We start from the raw sequence: 21,496 nt of genomic DNA, 5'->3' as shown, positions 1-21,496 counted from the left end.
ACAGGGTCTTGGTGAGACCAAACCTGGAGTATTGCGTACATTTTTGATCTCCTAATTTGAGGAAAGACATTCTTGCCATAGAGGGAGTACAGAGAAGGTTCACCAGACTGATTCCTGGGATGTCAGGACTTTCATATGAAGAAAGACTGGATAGACTCGGCATGTACTCACTAGAATTTAGAAGATTGAGGGGGGATCTTATAGAAACATACAAAATTCTTAAGGGGTTGGACAGGCTAGATGCAGGAAGATTGTTCCCGATGTTGGGGAAGTCCAGAACAAGGGGTCACAGTTTAAGGATAAGGGGGAAGTCTTTTAAGACCGAGATGAGAAAAACATTTTTCACACAGAGAGTGATGAATCTCTGGAATTCTCTGCCACAGAAGGTAGTTGAGGCCAGTTCATTGGCTATATTTAAGAGGGAGTTAGACGTGGCCCTTGTGGCTAAGGGGATCAGGGGGTATGGAGAGAAGGCAGGTACGGGATACTGAGTTGGATGATCATATTGAATGGCGGTGCAGGCTCGAAGGGCCGAATTGCCTACTGCTGCACCCATTTTCTATGTTTCCAGGTAAAACAAACCTTTTCACTGTACCTTGGTACACATAATAATAATAAACCAAAACTTACTTTTTTTCCCTGTTAGGTGTGACCATTTGGGAACTGATGACATTTGGGTTGAAACCCTATGATGGTATCCCTGCCTGTGAAATCCCAAATATCCTGGAGAAAGGGGAACGGTTACCGCAACCTCCAATCTGTACAATTGATGTATACATGATCATGGTTAAATGTAAGTCTTCGACATGTAGGCATAGTTTAGTGGCATCTGACAGTTTATTTTGAATGGAGAGAGAATATAGTTAATCTTGGTTTCTGCTGAATGCAGTATGCAAATGCACTACATTCTTAAAAACAAGCTATAAAGGTTCAAAGTTTTATCCTAGCGATTTGATGAATTAACTAATCACAAGGGTATTATGTGTTGCTATGACTGTCTGAGAATCACAAGATTCTGTGTTCCTAATAGCTAACCAGTGAGTCTGCCAGAAAAAGCATGTGTGTGGTGTAGTCCACTACCTATTGACTGACGTTCATTATCCAGCTTCACAGTTGTAGAAAGGCTGTGCGAAAGATACTGAAAAGTGACAGACCTTTGACGTGAATTAATGCTTTGAAACAAGATTGAGTGAATTTGTTTGGTGAACAAAGGAAGCATTGCAGAAAGTATTATCATTATATAAAAGTCTTGCGGTTAATCCTATTATATAGTATGTGCCATATTTCCAATGGTTTTCTAAAAGCTTTCAAATCTTTCCAGTAACTATGTTATAATGTGATGACAGAATTATTAAAGCACCTTTTATTGCATCATTTATTTTAATGATGGAAACATATCCTCAAACTCAACAGTAAATCCCCCTGTATGTCTGTACGGTATTAAATCCTGATAAGTTGAAAGAATTGCCGAGTTAATGTTTGTTAGTGCATTCACACATGACCAGTTAAGCATCAGGACAAAGTGGATTGCTTTGCACCAATACTTAACTCGGGAAAATCAAATTGGGTGAGAAGGTGCAAAATGACTCCATAACTAAGTTGTATGAAACTACCTACTCAGATAGCTGGGGGTCTGTGCATTTACGTAAATAAAGCATGGTGCACGGACTCCACCATCATCGAGAGTCACCGCTCAGCTAACCTTTAGTTCCTCTTTGTTCGATGCAGACCGTTCTATCTGCCCAGAGAGTTTACCTCCACTGTTGTGACTGCAGCCTATATCTCTCCTGATGCTAATGCCAAGCTTGCAATGAAAGAGCTGCATACTGCCATTAGCAAACAACAGACTCACAACCCCGAGGCAGCCTTCATTGTTGTGGGTGACTTCAATCACTCCAACCTGAAGACTGTACTCCCCAAATTCCACCAACATGTCTCCTTCGCCACTAGAGTAGACAAGACACTGGACAAAGTCTACACCAACATGGCTGAAGCTTACAAAGCCGTCCCCCTCCCCCACCTTGGTCAGTCTGATCACCTCTCATTCTTCCTGCTCCCTAAGTACTCCCCACTCATCAGACGGGTTAAACCCACTGTGAGGACAGTTAAAGTCTGGTCAGAGGAAGCGGACTCCACACTTCAGCAGTGTTTTGGAAACACTGACTGGAAGGCGTTTGCAGCCCAGGCCACCCTTGACTCCCACACGGACATTGATTCCTACACATCCTCTGTTCTGGACTTTATAAACTCCACCATCAATAGTGTCACCTCCCTCAAACGGGTGACCATATTCCCGAATCAGAAGCCATGGATGAACAGCGAGGTCAGGCTACTGCTGAAAGCACGGGACACCGCTTTCAGGTCAGGCGATGCTCGAGCCTACAGTTCATCCAGGGCTAACCTGAAGAGGGGCATCAGGAAGGCCAAGCACTGCCATAAGCTCAGGATTGAGGAGCACTTCAACAACAACTCCGACCCCCGACGCATGTGGCAAGGCATCCAGGCCATCACGGACTACAGACCCTCCAACACCACCCCCACATCCAGCGACGCCTCCTTCCTTGAGGAGCTTAACCACTTCTATGGCCGCTTCGACAGGGACAATCTAGAGACAGCCATCAAGGCTGTGCTACCTGCCGATCACCAACCCCTCACACTCACCCCCTACGACGTGTACGTGGCACTGAGTAGGACTAATGCACGTAAGGCTGCTGGCCCTGACGGCATCCCCGGGCGCGTCCTCAGGGCCTGTGCTGCGCAGCTGACAGATGTCTGGACTGACATCTTCAACCTGTCACTTGCCCAAGCAGTTGTCCCCACGTGCCTTAAAACCACCTCCATCGTGCCGGTGCCAAAACACTCCACTGCGGCAAGCCTCAACGACTTCCGCCCAGTTGCACTTACTCCCATCATCACCAAGTGCTTCGAGAGGCTGGTCCTGGCACACCTCAAAGGCTGCCTACCCCCCACCTTGGATCCCTATCAGTTTGCCTACCGCAAGAACAGGAGTACGGAGGATGCCATCTCAACGGCACTTCACTCCGCCCTCTCCCACCTCGACAACAGAGACACTTACGTAAGAATGCTGTTCATCGATTACAGCTCAGCATTCAACACCATTATACCCTCTAAACTGATCACCAAACTCGGTAACCTGGGCATCGACCCCTCCCTCTGCAACTGGATACTGGACTTTCTAACCAACAGACCCCAGTCTGTTAGGTTAGACAAGCACACCTCTTCAACCCTCACCCTGAACACCAGCGTTCCACAGGGCTGTGTGCTGAGCCCCCTCCTCTACTCCCTCTTCACCTACGACTGCACACCTGTACATGGTACTAACACCATCATCAAGTATGCAGATGATACAATGGTGATTGGCCTCATCAGCAACAACGATGAGTCGGCCTATAGGGAGGAGGTCCAGCTCCTAGCAGCATGGTGCGCTGACAACAACCTGGCCCTTAACTCCAAGAAGACCAAGGAGCTCATTGTAGACTTCAGGAAGTCTAGGGGCGGCACGCACACCCCCATCCACATCAACGGGACGGAGGTGGACGTGTTTCCAGCTTCAGGTTCCTGGGGTTCAACATCTCCGATGACCCCTCTTGGACCCACAATACCTCAATTCTGGTCAAGAAGGCTCACCAGCGTCTCTTCTTCCTGAGGAGACTGAAGAAGGTCCATCTGTCTCCTCAGATCCTGGTGAACTTCTACCGCTGCACCATCGAGAGCATCCTTACCAACTGTATCACAGTATGGTATGGCAACTGCTCTGTCTCCGACCGGAAAGCACTGCAGAGGATGGTGAAAGTTGCCCAACACATCACCGGTTCCTCGCTCCCCTCCAATGAGTCCATCCAAAGCAAGCGTTGTCTGCGAAGGGTGCTCAGCATTGCCAAGGACTACTCTCACACCAACCATGGACTGTTTACCCTCCTACCATCCGGGAGGCGCTACAGGTCTCTCCGTTGCCGGACCAGCAGGTCCAGGAACAGCTTCTTCCCTGCGGCTGTCACAATACTCAACAATGTACCTCAATGACCCCCCCCCCCCCCCCCCCCCCCCCCCCCCCCCCCCCCCCCCCCCCCCCCCCCCCACTCCTCCCACAGGAAAAAACACTGACTGACTGTATGCGTGTAAATAGATTTATTTATTGGAATCATATTCTATGTCGCTCTTCCAGGGAGATGCTAACTGCTTTTCGTTGTCTCTGTACTGTACACTGACAATGACAATTACAGTTAAAGTTGAATCTGCGATAATCTAATTTCTCTCGTATGAAGAAGAAAAAATGTATATCCATTTTACTGTATTTTATCACACGTGTAGAACATAGAAGAAATAACAGTACAGCACAAAACAGGCCCTTTGGCCCAAAATGTAATTTCTGAACCTAAACAAAGAACTCAAATTATAACGATTTTATATAATTTTTACAGTAGTTAGTTGAAAGTATGCATGTGCTGGAGAATGACATCTGTTATATAGAACAACAAACAAACAGTGGTGGCACAGTGGTGCAGCTGAGAGCTGTCATATCACAGAGCCAGAGACCCAGAGTCAATCCTCACCTCGGGTGTTATCTGTGCAGGATTGTTCTTCCTGCGATCATATGGGCTCCAGTTTAGTTTAGAGATGCAGCATGGAAACAGGCCCTTCATCCCACCGAGTCTACGCCGACCAATGATCCCCGCACACTAACACTATCCTCCACACACTGGGGACAATTTACAATTTTACCAAGCCAATTAGCCTACGAATCGTTATGTTTTTGGAGTGTGGGAGGAAAACAGAGATCCCAGAGAAAACCCACGCAGGTAATGGGGAGAATGTACAAACTCCATATAGACAGCACCCATAGTGAAGATCGAACCCGGGTGTCTGGTGCTATAAGGCAGCAATTCTATCGCTGCACCACCATGCAGCTCTGTAGCACCACCAGTATATACCCTTTATATAACTCCGGTGTTCCAGTTTCCTCCCACATTGCAAAGACGTGTGGGTTTGTATGTAATACTCAAGTCAAGTCAGTCAAATTTATTCATCACATACACGTACGAGATGTGCAGTGAAATGAAAAGTGGCCATGCTCGCGGACTGTGCAAAAAAAACAAACAAACAAACTACAAACAGAATGGAACAGAATCACATATTCACATATTACTTATTTGTGGGAGGGAAAAAAAAGGGAAAAAACAGCAATTTTAAAAAGACACCACACAACAGTAAAATTGTACAGTAAAGTTAGTCCTTGGAGAGATAGTTTACAGTCCTCTCCGTTTTCACAGCATGGCAACGGAGGCGTTTGCCTGACCGTAGCAGCTGGAACAGTCCATTGCTGGGGTGGAAGGGGTCTCCCATGATCTTGTTGGCTCTGGAGTTGCACCTCCTGATGTATAGTTCCTGCAGGGGGGCGAGTGTAGTTCCCATAGTGCGTTCGGCCGAACGCACTACTCTCTGCAGAGCCTTCTTGTCCTGGGCAGAGCAGTTCCCAAACCAAATCGTAATATTTCCGGACAAGATGCTTTCCACAACCGCTGAGTAGAAGCACTGGAGGATCCTCAGAGACACTCTGAATTTCCTCAATTGTCTGAGGTGGTAAAGGCGCTGCCTTGCCTTACTCATGAGTGCTGCAGCGTGTGATGTCCATGTCATATCCTCAGAGATGTGGACTCCCAGGTATTTAAAACAGCTCACCCTATCCACAGTATCCCCATTTATCCTCAATGGTGTGAACGTCCTCGGATGATGTGCCCTCCTAAAGTCCACGATCAGCTCCTTAGTTTTTTTGATATTCAAGAGTTGGGTTTGTTCATTTTGGATGCTGCCCGGTCTATTACTGGTACTGATATCCCCATATTGCAGGGACCTTTAGGAGGTGGTGCCTCAAACAGGCAGCTAGCATCGTTAAGGACCCACACCACCCTGACCACGCTCTCATTTTACCCCTGCCATTGGGAAGAAGGTATAAGAATCTGAAAACTGTGACATCCGGGTTTGGGAACAGCTTCTTCCCAACAACCATCTGGTTATTGGACACGACAAATATCAACTAAACTTCAACCTATAGACTGACTTGGTTACTCTAGGGACTTCAGGCTTTTGTTTTGTTTTGCAATGTTAGAATTTTTTTAATGTATTGAACTTTGTTTATTATGCTACCTATTGAGTACTGTGTTTATAAATCTATTATGCTACTGCAAGTAAGAATTTCATAGTTCCGTACTGGTGCATATGACAACTAAAGAGTCTCGGCTTCTCTTGACTCTCTTTTGTACAGTCCCGGAGTTTTATCAAATGCAATTAGGTCTTCAAAATAAGATTGTGTACTACCGTACTTGCTTCAGGGTAAAATTCTGCCTTAATTATCTTGGTGAACTAGGTTGGATGATTGATGCAGAAAGCCGACCTAGATTCCGTGAGCTGACCTCTGAATTCTCCAGAATGGCCCGAGATCCACCACGTTACCTTGTGATTCAGGTAATGCATTTTTAAACGAGAGATATGATGAGAGCAAAGATTGTTTTTGTTTTTTTGTTTAAAAATGCTTTAGCTTTTACTTGCTTTTTGAACCATGGCTCTCAGACCATGAGCATGTCAGGAACATGTTAACAAAGAGACAAGTGAGTTCTGATTATCAACACACATAGAGTCATACAATATGGAAACAGGCTCTTCGGACCAACTTATCTATGCCAACCAAGATGCCCCATCCATGCTAGTCCCATTATCCTGTGTTTGGCCCATATCCCTCTAAACATTTCCTATTCCTATACCTGTCCAAATGTCTTTAAAATATTATGGTATCTGCCTCAACTACCCCCTCCTGCAGTTCAATCCATGTATCTACCACCCTCTGAGTAAAAATGTTGCCCCTCATGTTCTTATTAAATCTTGTCCCTCCAACTTTAAACATACGTCCTCTTGTTTTTGATTCCCCATCCTGGGTAAAAGACTCTGCATTCATCCTATCTATTTTGCTCATGATTTTACACATCTCTATAAGATCACTCCTCAGTCTCTTGCGCTCCAAGGATTAAAGTCAACATATGCTAAACCCTGTACCTCAAGTCCTGGCAACATCCTCCTCATGCCTTTGCCATTGATAATATAATACCATTGAAAAGTCTAAAAAGATCTTGATGCAGGAGTGTTTTTGTGGCAGTCGTGATAGATTGCAATTTAAAAAATAGTGCATAACTTCAATGGTGTTTGTACTTTAGACTTTGTTGCTGTATTAACATTGTTAGAGTCTACCAATAACATAAAGAATCACCCTTTAAACCACAATTTGTGAATTATCCACATGTTAATAAGATGGAAGAATAATATTGGATATCATCTGTAATAATGTTGGTTGGTATCCAAAGAGAATATTCAAGAGTAAGGTGCAGATTAACATTTTTTAAAGAAAATTGTTTTGTAGAAAATTCTAAATTTTCCACCAATCTCAAAAAATGGAATGAAATTTGAAAACCACTCACTTAAAGCCTTTTAATCTTCAAAGATTGCGGTTTATTATGCCAATGTGTATGTTGTTCCTTTGCACATTTTGCCTATGGTCAGGGATGTGGTTATAATTGCTTTATTGCTCTGTCAGGGTGATGATCGCATGCACCTACCAAGTCCAAGTGATTCAAGATTTTATCGTACCATAATAGAGGAAGAAGATATGGAAGATATTGTGGATGCTGATGAATACCTTGTTCCTCATGCAGGTTTCTTTAGCAGTCCTTCCACATCAAGGACACCCTTATATACATCACTGGTGAGTTTTACAATTCATGGATCAACTTTCATGCATCAACTTACATATAACATTAATGATCTTAAAGGAGACATAAAGGAGCAAATCCTCTAATAATTTAACATATTTTTTAATTGCATTTAAATGTTGTTATAATATGCAATTCAGGACATAATGGCCCAGACGCAAGTCCAGAATCAAGTCAAGTCAAGACTGTTTTATTGTCATATGTCCCAGATGGAACAATGAAATTCTTACTTGCTGCAGCACGAGAGAATATGTGACTATGTAAACATAATACATAACGGGGGAAAAGAAAAAAAGATCAATAAATAACAAATATAGTACAATAATAATATAGTCTTTTGCAGTTCAGAGCTCAGAAATTTGTTGTGTTTAATAGCCTGATGGCTGTAGGGAAGAAGCTGTTCCTGAACCTGGACGTTACAGTTTTCAGGCTCCTGTTCCTTCTTCCCAATGGCAATGGTGAAATTAGTGTGTGGCCAGGATGGTGTGCGTCTTTGATGATTTTGGCTGCCTTTTTGAGGCAGTGAATTCGATAGATCCCTTCGACGGTGGGGAGGTCAAAGCCGGTGATGGACTAAGCAGTGGTCACTACTTTTTGTAGTCTTTTCTGCTCCTGGACATTCAAGTTGCCGAACCAGGCCACTTCTTCTTCTTGCGTATGGCGCGCACAGCCTAAAGTTGTAGGACAACTTGTTCTATTTGATCTTACTTGATTGTGCATGCCAGGTTGATTGCATTCGTCGAAACAGGGCGAACCACGTGAAGGTTACAATCTCCCACCCCGAACCAGGCCATGATGCAACCAGTCAGAATGCTCTCTACTGTGCACCTGTAGAGGTTTAGGAGAATCTGCTTCGACATGCCAAATTTCCGTAATCTTCTCAGGAAGTAGAGTCGCTGATGATTCTTTATAATTTATAATTCTTTATAATTCTTTATAATTCCATTGGTGTGCTGGGTCCAGGAAAGATCTTCGGAAATATGCACGTCCAGGAATTCGAAGTTTTTGACCCTCTTCACCACATCACATTGATGTGAACTGGATTGTGGGTCTTCATCCTTCCTCTACCAAAGTCCACAATCAGTTCCTTGGTCTTACTGATGTTGAGAGCCAGGTTGTTGTGCTGGCACCATTTGGTCAGTCGGTCGATCTTGGAGATATCCAAAGGAAGTTGGCACTTATCTGGTCCAGGTCACCAGGATCTTGCATGTGTTCCATGAGCCGAAAGAGCATCCGTGTATAAATGCTGTCACGTAAGGGAGCATAATAACCTCTACCCACAAAATGGCTGGTAAAAAAAATATTGATAGTTTTGTTGACTGTCAAAACTGTCAAACCTGTCAAACCTTTTGATCAATTAGAACATATCAAGTTGTTGAAAACCTTTAAGCTGAACAAACTTCATCACCCGTTGGCATGTGTAATGGTTGTCACAACTTTTTTGCCTCAACTTTGTGCTCTTTGTGTATTTTTAAATCAAACTTTCTCAGCAAGTAATCAATGTAAGAATGTTTCTGGGATAGCAAGACAATTTGGATTAAATCTTTTTGTTCATCTGGCCGTTTGGCTTTAGCAGTTTGATTTACTGCTTGATAACAGCAAAGCACTGAAAGATGAGCAAGATCTACTGTCGTACTTTGAGGCGGTGCAGCGATAGAGTTGTTGCCTTTCAGCGCCGGAAATCTGGGTTAGATTCCCACTACGGTTTTCATCAAGATCTTTGGTTTCCTCCCACACTGCAAAGATGTACAGGTTTGTAGGTTAATTGGCATGGTGTAAGTGTAAATTATCCCTAGTGTATGTAAGATAGTGCTAATGTGTCGGAATCGCTGATTGGTGCGGACTCAGTGGGCCTAAGGGCCTGTTGCCATGCTGTATCTCTACACTAAACTAAATTACTGATGTCAATTACACCACTGTCAAATGAGGTAGGAAATGAGGAAAATATGCTCAATGGCACTCCTAGGACCTGGTCTAATTCTATCCAGGAAGTAAACACAACTTGGGAATAAGGTGAGTCAAGTATTCATGTGAAAACACATGGATAAGAATGGTACATTTGACTCGGCATTGCAATTGGAATGCAGAGTAAAATATCAAAATATGGTGATGTTGACAAATTAATAATACCAAACAAACTAACTGCAAAGAACATGAAATTGCTGAGACAGGAGGAATTTAATACAGAGAAATGTGAGGTGATACATTTTAGTGAGGAATTCTAAAGAATGTGTAGGAACAGAGGGACTTAGGGTTTGTTTGCATGGATCCAGGGAGATTGGCAGACATTGAGAGATTAGTTAGTGAAGCATATAAGATTTGGGGCCGCATAAATAGAGGTAATGTTTTACAAAAACACTGGTTCAGCCACAACCAGAAAATTGGATCCATTTCTGGTCATCATACTTTAGAAAGAATGTGAAGATCCTTGAGAGGTTGCTGAGAAGAGCAGTCTTCAGGCGTTTAGCTGGTAGGTGGGATAATTAGGAGTTGGTTTTCCTCAAGGAGGGGAAACTCGATGGAGATGTACAAAATTCTAACATGTTTAAATCAGGTAGACAAAGGAAAACTTTTGCCATTAGCTAATCATGCAAAGTTAAGGAAATATGATTAAGGTTTAGGGTTGGAGATAGGGAGAGAAACACGAGGAAGGAAATGTACACACAAGGAATGATAGTAACCTCAAATTTGCTGCCTTTGAAATTGGTTGATATGAGACGATCGATAATTTTACAAGGAAATGAATTTGAGGTAAATAAACTTGCAGAGCTGTGGCAATAGTGCAGGGGAATAATACTAACTAAATTATTTCACAGAGATGCTCGGTAGATTCAGTGAGCTGAATGACCTCCTCCTGTGCCATTATGATTCCTATTTATTTCAGATTATTTATTATCATAACATTTTTGTATTAAAATTGCAATTTTGACCTGCTTTGACAGAGAGTCATAGTCATACAGCATGGAAACAGGCTCTTCAGCCCAATTTGCTCATGCTGACCAAGATGCCTCATCTAAGTTTGCCACATTTGCCTGTATTTAGTGCATATACCTCTAAACCTTTTCGATCCATGTATCTGTACAAGTATCTTTCTAATCCTGTAATTGTACCTGCTTTATCCTCAACCTGATGGGCCCTTTTTTATATGTTACAATTACTATTTTCGCAGTACAGCCTCGGTTTATTGCTGCATTTGTCACTCTTGTACCCTCTGCATAGACCTTTCAACGATATTGTGAATGTCTTCACTTGTCATTATCTTTTCAAACCTTTTCTCTCATAATCTTTGGAATTAATGTAGAAAGGGGGTTGACAGTTTTGCAATAACATTTATTATTTATGGTTTACAACCCTTTGCATATTAAATATTAAAAATGAGCCCATCAAATGTCAGAATATGATAAGCCTGACTTAGATTGATCAAGATCATGGGTATCTCGAATGTGGATTGCAGTGCAGTAAATTCAGACCATTCACTTTTGCGTTCATCAGTGTTATAAACTCTGGCATTAATAATCCTGAGCATCATGACATGCTATTTCTGCTGTTTTGATATATCACATCATTTAAATGACATGATGCTTGCAGCCAGCAGAGAAATACTGGATACCATTTTAGCAAAATCTTGTAATTAAAAGGAACTTGCCACAAGAATTTTGAATGAACAGTCCATCTCCCTCATAATTTGTCAATATTTGTCCTTATCATTTATCTTCTGTTTGTGATTTTTTTTCACCAGAGCGTGACGAGCAACAATTCATCAACTTTGATGAACAGAAATGGAGTAAGTAGGAAACTTAAATTATGCCTTTAAGTTCTTGTCACATACCTATAATTATTGTCACAGATTAAAAGTAAACAAATTAAACAATTGTTGCATTTTCTTAAATCAATAAAAGCTTAAATTACCCAATCTCATTAGTCTCGCACCATTCAGTACTTAACCAAGCTTTGTCCTTGATCAAGCTAATGAATTTAGACGACAGATGTAAACTGAAGTGCATGGACATTTTCTTTGTGCTTGATGGGCCAGTAGATTAGCACCAGTTTCTAAGAAATGTTAACATGTTTATTACCATGACTCAAAGGCCTGGGCTGTAGAGAGGTTGCTTAAGCAAGGAGTTTTTTCCTTGAAGTGTTGGAGGTTGAGGGGTGATCTTATAGAGGTGTATAAAATCATTTGGGGAATAGATAAAATTAATGTTTAGAATCTTCTACCCAAAGTAGGAGAATCAAGAACCAGAGGACATTTGCTTAAGATGAAAGGGAAATAATTTAATAGGAACCCGCGGGTTAACTTTCACTCAGAGGGTATATAGAATGAGTTGCCAAGGGAGGTGGATAAAGCAGGTACTATAATAGCACTTAATAGACACTTGTACAGGTACATGGATAGGAAAGGTTTAGAGCACATGAGCCAAACACACGGTGTTAATGATTAATGGTGCTTATTTGCTACATATGCAACTGCACAGTGAAATTCATTTTTCATAAATTGCACATGCTGGTGCTGCCAATTTGGCTCCCTTATTCAAAGTCCAAAGTCTGCTCCGCCCGCATGCACAATGTAATCAGCAGTTCCCATGATCGGATGTCCCTCTCCTCGTCCGGCCATCTTTGTGTCTCGGGCGCACCGCGTGCAGCCGACCTTGAAGTGCTGGAAGCATTACTCTGGTTCATCCTCCCACCAGCCCACTCCTAGTCTCCAGTTCCCTCCCAGTTACGCCAGCTGACGAGCATTTGGACAGGCCCCGACGAGTCTTCGGCTGAGTTACCGGTCCCACAAACTGCTGAGCCGTTGGGTGGGTCCTGCCAACCAATGAGCCTTCAGACCGGCCCTGATGAACCTTTGGGCAGGTTCTCCGTCCCGTCGACCGATGAGCCTTTCTGGTGAGGTCCCGCTGACCAACGAGCCTCACCCGCAAAAGAGACCAGGTTAGATGGGGCATATTGGTCGGTATGGATGAGTTGGGTTGAAGGGCTTGTTTTTGTGCTCCATGACTATGAATTTATTTCTTCTTAGTAAATCAGGTTCCTATAAAATCATTCCCCTTTCACCTTAAACATATGTAATTTGGTTCTTGATTCTCCTGCTCTGGGTAAAAGACTCAATGCATTCACCTTATCTATTCCCTTTGTGATTTCATCTGGATTGTCCATTAGACGATCATTTGTTAAAGATTTAAAATTATGGGGACAAAAGTATAATAATTGCATTTATAAAATATGATTGTTGGAATGGACTATAGACCAGTGATTATGAAGTAAATGTGGTAAAGTGTGCCTGGCAAAGCTCGGTAAGATTATTTTTGACATCTATAATCTTTGATATTAGTCTTGGAGAAAAAATTGTTGGAAATAACTTTACAATTTAATGTATGTTTTGCTATATTTTTCAAAAAAGGAGTTGCAAATATTGAAAATTTATTCTAGTATGCTTTTCTATCGGCACAGAAATGAAATTGTGAATTATAAATATCAACTAGACCATTTAATTTTCTATTTATAATTGTACAGCATCAAGGAATTCCGAAAAGAGAAGACAGTTCAACTTTACGCTACAGTTCTGATCCAACAGTTCTCCTTGATGAAGATGACCTAAATGAATGTTTCCAACCAGCCCCAGGTATCTGCACATAATTGAATAATTACTTTAGCAGATTTTAACTCTTATGAGCATTGAATGCACTGGTGATGTTCACTATTTCATTGTGGGTTGGGAAATGCATGTGTATCTGCACTTCACAATCAGTGTTTTCTTTTTAGGCTATTGACAAAGTAAATCAGTGGAGTAATGAGAAGGTTCAATAGATATCTGGGACTCATGCCAAGAGAGATTAAATACAATTATATTTTATTCTCTGGTTTAGGAGAATGAAAGATAATCTCATAGAAGCTTATAAAGTTCTCAAGGAATTTAACTAATCCCTTTTTTTTGCTTTGCCAGAGAGCTACAACCCTGGGTCATAGCCCAGAGATGGGGTTCATACATTTAGGATAAAGTCAAATCTTTCCTTTTCTTTACTCAAAAGTATTGTGAAAGTTTGAAAAATAATCAAGATTAAGATAAGATTGTCATAGAACATAGAGCCTGGAACAGGTTCTTCTGCACGCAATGTCTATGCCTAACATGATGCCGACCAACTCTTAGCTGCTGTATATAATCCATAGTGCTCCATTTCCTGCATATCCATTGTCTATCCAAAAATCTCTTAAATGCCACTATCGTATCTGCCTCAACCACTACCCCTGGCAGCGTGTTCCAAGCAATCTCCACCCTCTGTGTAAATTGCCGCACAATCTCCTTTAAACTTTGCCCCTCTCAACTTAAAGCTATTCCCCCAAGTAGTATTTACTTTTCCATCCTGGGAAAAAGGTTCTGACTATCTACCCTCTCTATGCCTCTCCCCACAACCTCTGCCATTCCAGAGAAAACACTCCCTGTCCAACCTGTAGCTAATACCCCCCAATCCAAGTATAATTCTGGTAGAGGTTCGCTGCAACTTCACATCTTTCTTATAATGGGACAATCAAAACTGCACACAATACTCCGTGCAGCCTAACCTAAATCCTATAGTGCTGCATCATGAATTCTATTGTCACTAAAATACCTCAAGGAACTCATTTGTTAGGAATGTTAGCATTCATAGCAAAAGGATTTGAGTATAGGAGCAGGGAGGTTCTATTGCAGTTGTACTGGGCCTTGGTGAGACCACACCTGGAGTATTGCGTACAGATTTGGTCTCCTAATCTGAGGAAATACATTCTTGCCATAGAGGGAGTACAGAGAAGGTTCACCAGACTGATTCCTGGGATGGCAGGACATTCATATGAAGAAAGACTGGATAGACTCGGCTTGTATTCGCTAGAATTTAAAAGATTGAGAGGGGATCTTATAGAAACTAACAAAATTCTTAAGGGGTTGGACAGGCTAGAGGCAGGAAGATTGTTCCCAATGTTGGGGAAGTCCAGAACAAGAGATCACAGTTTAAGGATAAGGGGGAAGTCTTTGAGGACCGATATAAAAAAAAAAAAATTCACACAGAGAGTGGTGAATCTGTGGAATTCTCTGCTACAGAAAGTAGTTGAGGCCAGTTCATTGGCTATATTTAAGAGGGAGTTAGATGTGGCCCTCGTGGCTAAAGGGATCAGGGGGTATGGAGAGAAGGCAGGTACAGGATACTGAGTTGGATGATCAGCCATGATTATATTGAATGATGGTGCAGGCTCGAAGGGCCGAATGGCCTACTCCTGCACCTATTTTCTATGTTTCTATGTTCCTTATTTTCTCTATTTCTGTATTAAATGAGTCAACTACTTGTGTAGAGAGTACTTTTGTTAAATAATGAATCATGTGTTTTGAATTTCTTTATTTTGTTGTTTTTGTAACCTTTGGTTTTCAATTTACTGTATCTTATTTGCAAATTCTAAAAATTAACAACAATTTCCTTTTCACTTTCTGTGCATGAGTTTGTTAACATGGTTTTTTTTTTACAGAATACATCAACCAAACTGAAAGGAATCAACTTCCCAATCATTTGAAAAGCCCCGCCTCTGATATGGAAAACCCAGGCTACCAGGAGCTTTTTATCCCCCTCAACAAGAATGGTAGTGGGCCCGCTACTGACTCTCAGTATTTAAATTCGTTCACAAATGCAGTGGAGAATCCTGAATATGTGAATGCTTCTCAACCCGTCGGCAAACCGGGATATGACCATCCTAGTCACTGGGACCAGACAGTGCTTCACAATGTAAGCTTAGATAATCCTGAATACCAGGAAAACTTTGTTCCTAAACATACAAAAGTGAACGGTCACATCAAAGCTGCGGCTGAGAATCCAGAGTATCTTGGTATTGCACTGCCACCCAGAGGTCAAATAAGCACTACAGTATGATATGTGCATGCAGACTTTCCACATCACCTGGTGTCCAAACCCTGTTGGTGAATTTTAAGTGCAGCTATGCTGTGGTACTGATAATGGAAATTTCCATAGGGGAGAGGAAAAGCGATGAATGTGAATATTTGCTCCTAAGTAAAAACTGTCCTTAAGATAGTACTGGTGATGGAACTTTACTCTGACACTTTAAGTTAGGTTTATAAAACCGAGAAAGGAAATAGATTGCAGTTTTTCTTCAGTAGCATTCCAGATTTATTATGAACACCATATTGCATAGTTGTTATGTGTAGATTATGGCTAAAGATTGTGTCTTTCAGGCACGAACATCAGATCTTGTTTCAATGCATATTTATACATCAAAACGAATATACAAGTAGTTTAACTTTGAAACACTGTTAGTACTTAAAATAAAACAGTAATTGCAGCTCCCAAGTAATATGGACAGCTCAGTGGAATGCGTCCTAATATCCAGGTAAAGTGGGCTCTTAAAAACTCAACTATTCTGGTGTGATCTGACAAATGGTGAAAATGTGGTGGACATTTCAAAAGTGAAGAGTTTCTCAAAGTGTCCCATGAGCTTATGAATGAATGTTTATCATTGTGATTTCAACAACTGCATCTTCCTACTATCTTTAACACTTAATAATTACTATCAACTTGAGGCAAACAAACAATTTAATTAATCCTCTCAATTTGCTTTATACAAAAAATGCACAATCTGTGATTGTTAAGTTGACTTTATTGTCATATGCACAAGTACAGGAAGGTGCAGGTATAATGAAAATCTTGCTTGCAGCAACATCACAGGCAAATAAACTCAGACAACCACACAAAAACAAATTATACTGTAAAAGAATAAAAGACAAGATTGTCATTAGGTGCAGTATTAACCTAAACTTCTCTTATTCCCCATTCTCATAAGCACACATCCTTCACATTGCACTGCCATCAAAATTATTGCCATCCCTCTATAATGTTTTGGTTTAAACCGTATTTAGGACCCTCAAATTCACTCCGCCATTTTTCACTACACATTAATAATTAAGGTGAAATTCTGAAAAGCAATAGATGAGAATGATCAAAATGTGAACTAATTCACACGTAGTGAACCAAAATTAAATTAAAATGCTAAAACATTCAGTTGTTCCGGCAGCATCTAGCGGTATAATTAATATTTCCCCTCTCTCACTTTGTTTACTGTATGTTCAGCTTTCATTAATTGATTTCATATTCCGTCGCTGCTATTATGGGATTCAAAATCATGCTCCAGCAAGTAAACCATAAAGCTATTAATTCTATAGCATTGACGTTGTCCCTGGAAACTTGATTCTAGGCAGTTCCATACTCCTTAGTTATAGCTGTAAGATGTCAAAGAATCTTTAAAGTTTGACTGAAATTAGAACTAAGTACAGGTGCACAAACTTTTATCCGAAATTCCAAATAACGAAAAGCTCCGAATAGTGGACATTTTTTCGGTCCTTGAAGAAAGGTCCTTGAAAGACGTTCACCGAGGGCGGCCCGCAGAGGTAACAGCGGAACCTCCGGTCGGTCCTCGAAGAAAGGGGAACTAAATCCCCATTCATAAAAGAGAAGGTGAGGGTATATTGCGCGGGAGGGTTAATAATTGACAATCTGCTGCTGCATTCCCGCTGAGTTAAAAAGTTCCCACGGTAGACTCACGATACACAGTGTATCGTGAGTCTTGCGTGTGAACTTTTTAACTCAGCGGGCAGGCAGCAGCAGATTGTCGCTCCCTTCAATTTCACCCCACCTACACCCCTCTGCTTCCCGGCCATGTGTGTGACCCCTTCCCTCCCCTCTCCAGCTCCCCGCCCATTGCACCGGCGCGGGGGCTTTGCACTGTCTTCACGTCGGCGATGCCAGCAGGTCAGTGCCAGTCACCGGAGACGTCAGGACCAACGGGACACCGACCCCCAGGCCCACTGCAAGCACGGAGATCCCAGAGACCCACAGCCAGCAGCAGCCCAGCCCCGTTCCAACTCCAGAGGAACACGCTCCCCGTAGGGACAGAAGCTGATGGTGTGCAAGGTACGTCTTGTTCTTGGGGTTGCGGATGAGGGGGCGCAGCTCGGGCTGTGACGTCTCCGGCCACCCCCCTGTACAGGAGCTGAGACTGGGAACTGTACCGGCCTTGCAGGTGAGCAGGAGAGTGGGGTTGTTTGCAGTTGCAGAGGGAGGGGGCAAGGGCGGTACAGTTCCCAGTCTCAGCTCCTGTCCAGGGGGGTGGCCGGAGACGTCAGGACCAACGGGACACCGACTGCAAGCACGGAGATCCCAGAGACTCACAGCCAGCAGCAACTCTAGCCCAGCCCCGTTCCAACTCCAGAGGAACCCGGGTTGCGGATGAGGGGGCGCAGCTCGGGCTGTGGGCGAACTGCCACTTGTCGCTGTAGCGGCCCATCGGGGAGCGGGTTCCTGTTGGTCCTGACGTGTCCGGCCACCCCCCTGGACAGGAGCTGAGACTGGGAACTGTATCGCCCTTGCCCCCTCCCTCTGCAACTGCAAACAACCCCACTCTCCTGCTCACATGCAAGGGCAGTACAGTTCCCAGTCTCAGAAGCTGATGGTGTGCAAGGTACGTCTTGTTCTTGGGGTGGCGCAGCTCGGGCTGTGGGCGAACTGCCACTTGTCGCCGTAACGGCCCATCGGGGAGCAGATTCCTCTGGAGTTGGAGGGGGAGGGGGGTATTGTGCTATTTGATCGCCCCCTGCTATCCCAGGGACAGGGAGACACAGCGGCTTTTGAGAATGGTGGGCAATCACTTCCAAAGTTCTGCCCACACAGTCAGTACACCTCTCCTACACTTGTCTCCCGCACTACGATCATCTCGCAGAGAATGATCCCAGCCTAACCCTCCCTATTCTCTCCTATTCTGCAAGAAAAAACTACATTGAAGACTCAAACTCGCGATCGAGTAACTGCCGGGATCGAGGCGCAAACTCGCGACCTTGCGGATATGAGCCGAGCACTTTACCACTGAGCCAGCCGTTAAAATCTACGCTAAATATCTTCCATTCCGAAAGCCGAAAAATTCAGAATTGCGAAAAGTGTCTGGTCCCAAGGCTTTCGGATAAAAGGTTGTGCACCTGTATAGTAGCTTTATATTCCACCTCCTTGTTTTACTGGAACTCGGTGCTTAAGAGAACTGATGCATTCTCAACGAGTTCCAAATGATGGCCATTATGTAATATGTGTTTGTGGTGATCAATTTGATAATGGGAAGGCAATATTTGTGAAATGGTTAAGATGGCTGAGTTCTATGGATGAAGGATTATGGAAATTAAGATATCTAAATGTGTGTTCTAACAATGTGGATTGTATCCCTTTTTTTAAATTGTGTAGATTTTGCAGACAAATGTTGCTGAGATTTAATAATTTTTTTAAATAAATGAACTGTTGAAGCACTATTTGTATAGAAGTGAAATTGAATCTTTTTATATGTACTGATAAAAAATAAAACATTATATGTATATAAAGTCCAAAACCAGAAAAATGAAATGTAAAATGTAAATGAACATTTTCAATCGATTGTTAAATATTTTGATTGTTTATCCAAGATAAGATGAGCATTTTAAGATTTTAAGCACGTTAACTTTTTGGAGATTTTTGAATATTTTATTTGATTTAACAGAAGTCTTTTGACTCAATACTTCAAGCAATCAGTTATCCTAATCTTTCTATAGTTAGAAATCTCAGTGAATCACTGCCAATCCATTCCCCATTAGGGTGGTACTGTGGCGCAGCGGTAGAGTTGCTGCCTTACAGCGAATGCAGCACTGGAGACCCGGGTTCGATCCTGAGTACGGGTGCTGTCTGTATGGAATTTATACATTCTCCCCGTGACCTGTGTGGGTTTTCTCCGAGATCTTTGGTTTACTCTCCACACTCCAAGGACGGAAAGGTATGTAGGTTAATTGGCTTGGTAATGTAAACATTGTCCCTAGAGGGTATAGGCAGGGCTGCCAATATTGGGTGAGAGTCAGGAGTTAGAATTTGTGAGAGTTGGAGGGAGCGTTTGCATTTTTCAGATTGAAATTGTGCAATCTGGTGCATACTGTGGTGAGTCTTTTAACTTACACATGAATGCAATATATATGCTTTAAATTGGATTAGCTATGAATCAGTTTAGGCTAAATTACATTCCTAATTACATTCCGCAGTAGAGCCAGGCTCTGATCAACAGGTGCAGCACATGAATGATCTTAGTATATTCGTGGATGAAAATCAGATTATAATCAAACACTTGGCCCATGTTGACCAACCTGGGTCTCACTGCACACCTGGTACTACTCCTGACCCTGACCCCAGTTACATACCTTCTCTCATTCCTGACCCTGAGTCCAGCCTTACACCTGGCCCCCTATTCTACCCTGATCATAGCTGCTTACCTGCTTAGGTTCCCAGTGCTGAACACTCCCATTGTCCCAGCTTTGACTGCACACCTAGTACTATTCCAGACCTTGACTCTGGATGCACACTTGGCCTTGCTCCTAACCCCTCTGCACTGACAATATATCTGGCCCACACATAAATCCCCATATCTGACCCGCTGGACATAACCAAGTCCACAGGTGCTTATCTAATGCGGTAATATTTTCTGGGGCACTTCGCAGACCAAATTTATAACAAAATTTGCTACATCCATTGGCTTCCTGGTTATCTAACATGCTAGTTACTTTGTCAAAGAAGTAACCAATTGGTTGAACAGAATTTATCATCCATAACATTATACTCATTCAGCTGTATAAGTATTCTGTCAACATTTCCTTCATTTTCCTTACAAACTGTCCTGAAGTCATTTTCACCCCCAATATCTTCAGTATTTTGCTATCTTCCTCTCAGCTGGGACTAATCCGAAATGCAAAGTCCAATAACTATATGTTTAAGCAATATTATTATATTAAATGTGATCTTGAGAGTGCATAATATTTTCTGTGGTATTCTTAACACAACAATGATAAAAAGATCTTTGTTTTGATTGCACCTATCAACATGAATACATTATTATATTACAGTTAATATGTACCGAGGGCAAATGTTTGTTCCAATTACTTTCAAGTGATTGAAATTCAAGTGAAGTTTAAATGGCATCAGAAAAATAAAACCGCCGGAATGGATGATATTCATTACATGGTTGGTTGGAGTCAGTATCAGCACAATTACTATATTAAACTTTGACTCTGCAGATGTCCTGGTTCAAGCTAAAACTAAAGACAAATAATAACCTCCTCACACATTCCCTTGCAAGTATCTGTCACTCCTTTAAAATATGCCCCTTCTTTGAACAAGCTCTTAAACATCGCATCTGAATCAGTTTCCATCTGATTACACTCCTTGAGGATATTCATCTACGTGTTCAATTAATAAAACAATGAGATTGGGGACATTTCTATTCCACAAACATAATAGTTGAGTGGTCAAATGACAATAGTGCTATCTTCACAATATTTAACTGAAGGAAATAATGGGTTATTGGGTATTGTTATGACAGACAGCCTGACACCTTGCATGTCATTTTAATATTACACTTATCCCATCCCCCTGGATATTCCGGATTAATAAATTAAGGTTTTGTCAACTAATTATAAATCAGGCTAATTACAAATCAATAACATTAGCAAACTCCGAAACGAAGCGCTGAGCATTGGGATCCAAACATCATGGACAACTGGCCTCAGTTCCTCGCTCACATCTGGCAGCGCTCTCTGTCTGAACCAGGGGCCACGGAGCATTTTTGAAAGTGGGGAGGCTGAGCGATCACTGATCACTGGGCTTGGGGGTACCCGGTGAGGGAGTGGA

The 21,496-nt window shown here is 42.3% G+C and overlaps 1 protein-coding gene across 2 annotated transcripts in view; it reads left to right on the top strand.

The window, feature by feature from the left end:
• Positions 1–20,623, top strand: part of egfra (epidermal growth factor receptor a (erythroblastic leukemia viral (v-erb-b) oncogene homolog, avian)) — a 256,774-nt gene extending 236,151 nt beyond the window's left edge. For both annotated transcript variants that reach the window (XM_055656891.1, XM_055656882.1), the window contains exons 23-28: positions 647–793; positions 6,386–6,483; positions 7,604–7,771; positions 11,518–11,562; positions 13,296–13,404; positions 15,276–20,623. In XM_055656891.1, coding sequence (XP_055512866.1) covers positions 647–793; positions 6,386–6,483; positions 7,604–7,771; positions 11,518–11,562; positions 13,296–13,404; positions 15,276–15,673 — 965 coding nt within the window. In that variant the 3' untranslated portion in view covers positions 15,674–20,623. The remainder of the gene's footprint in view (positions 1–646; positions 794–6,385; positions 6,484–7,603; positions 7,772–11,517; positions 11,563–13,295; positions 13,405–15,275) is intronic.
• The last annotated feature ends 873 nt before the right edge of the window (positions 20,624–21,496 follow it).

Source organism: Leucoraja erinacea, chromosome 2 (genome assembly GCF_028641065.1).
Source record: "Leucoraja erinacea ecotype New England chromosome 2, Leri_hhj_1, whole genome shotgun sequence".
Taxonomy (NCBI): Eukaryota; Metazoa; Chordata; class Chondrichthyes; order Rajiformes; family Rajidae; genus Leucoraja; species Leucoraja erinaceus.
The sequence above is the reverse complement of the archived record's forward strand: the minus strand, read 5'-3'. Positions and strand labels throughout refer to the sequence as shown.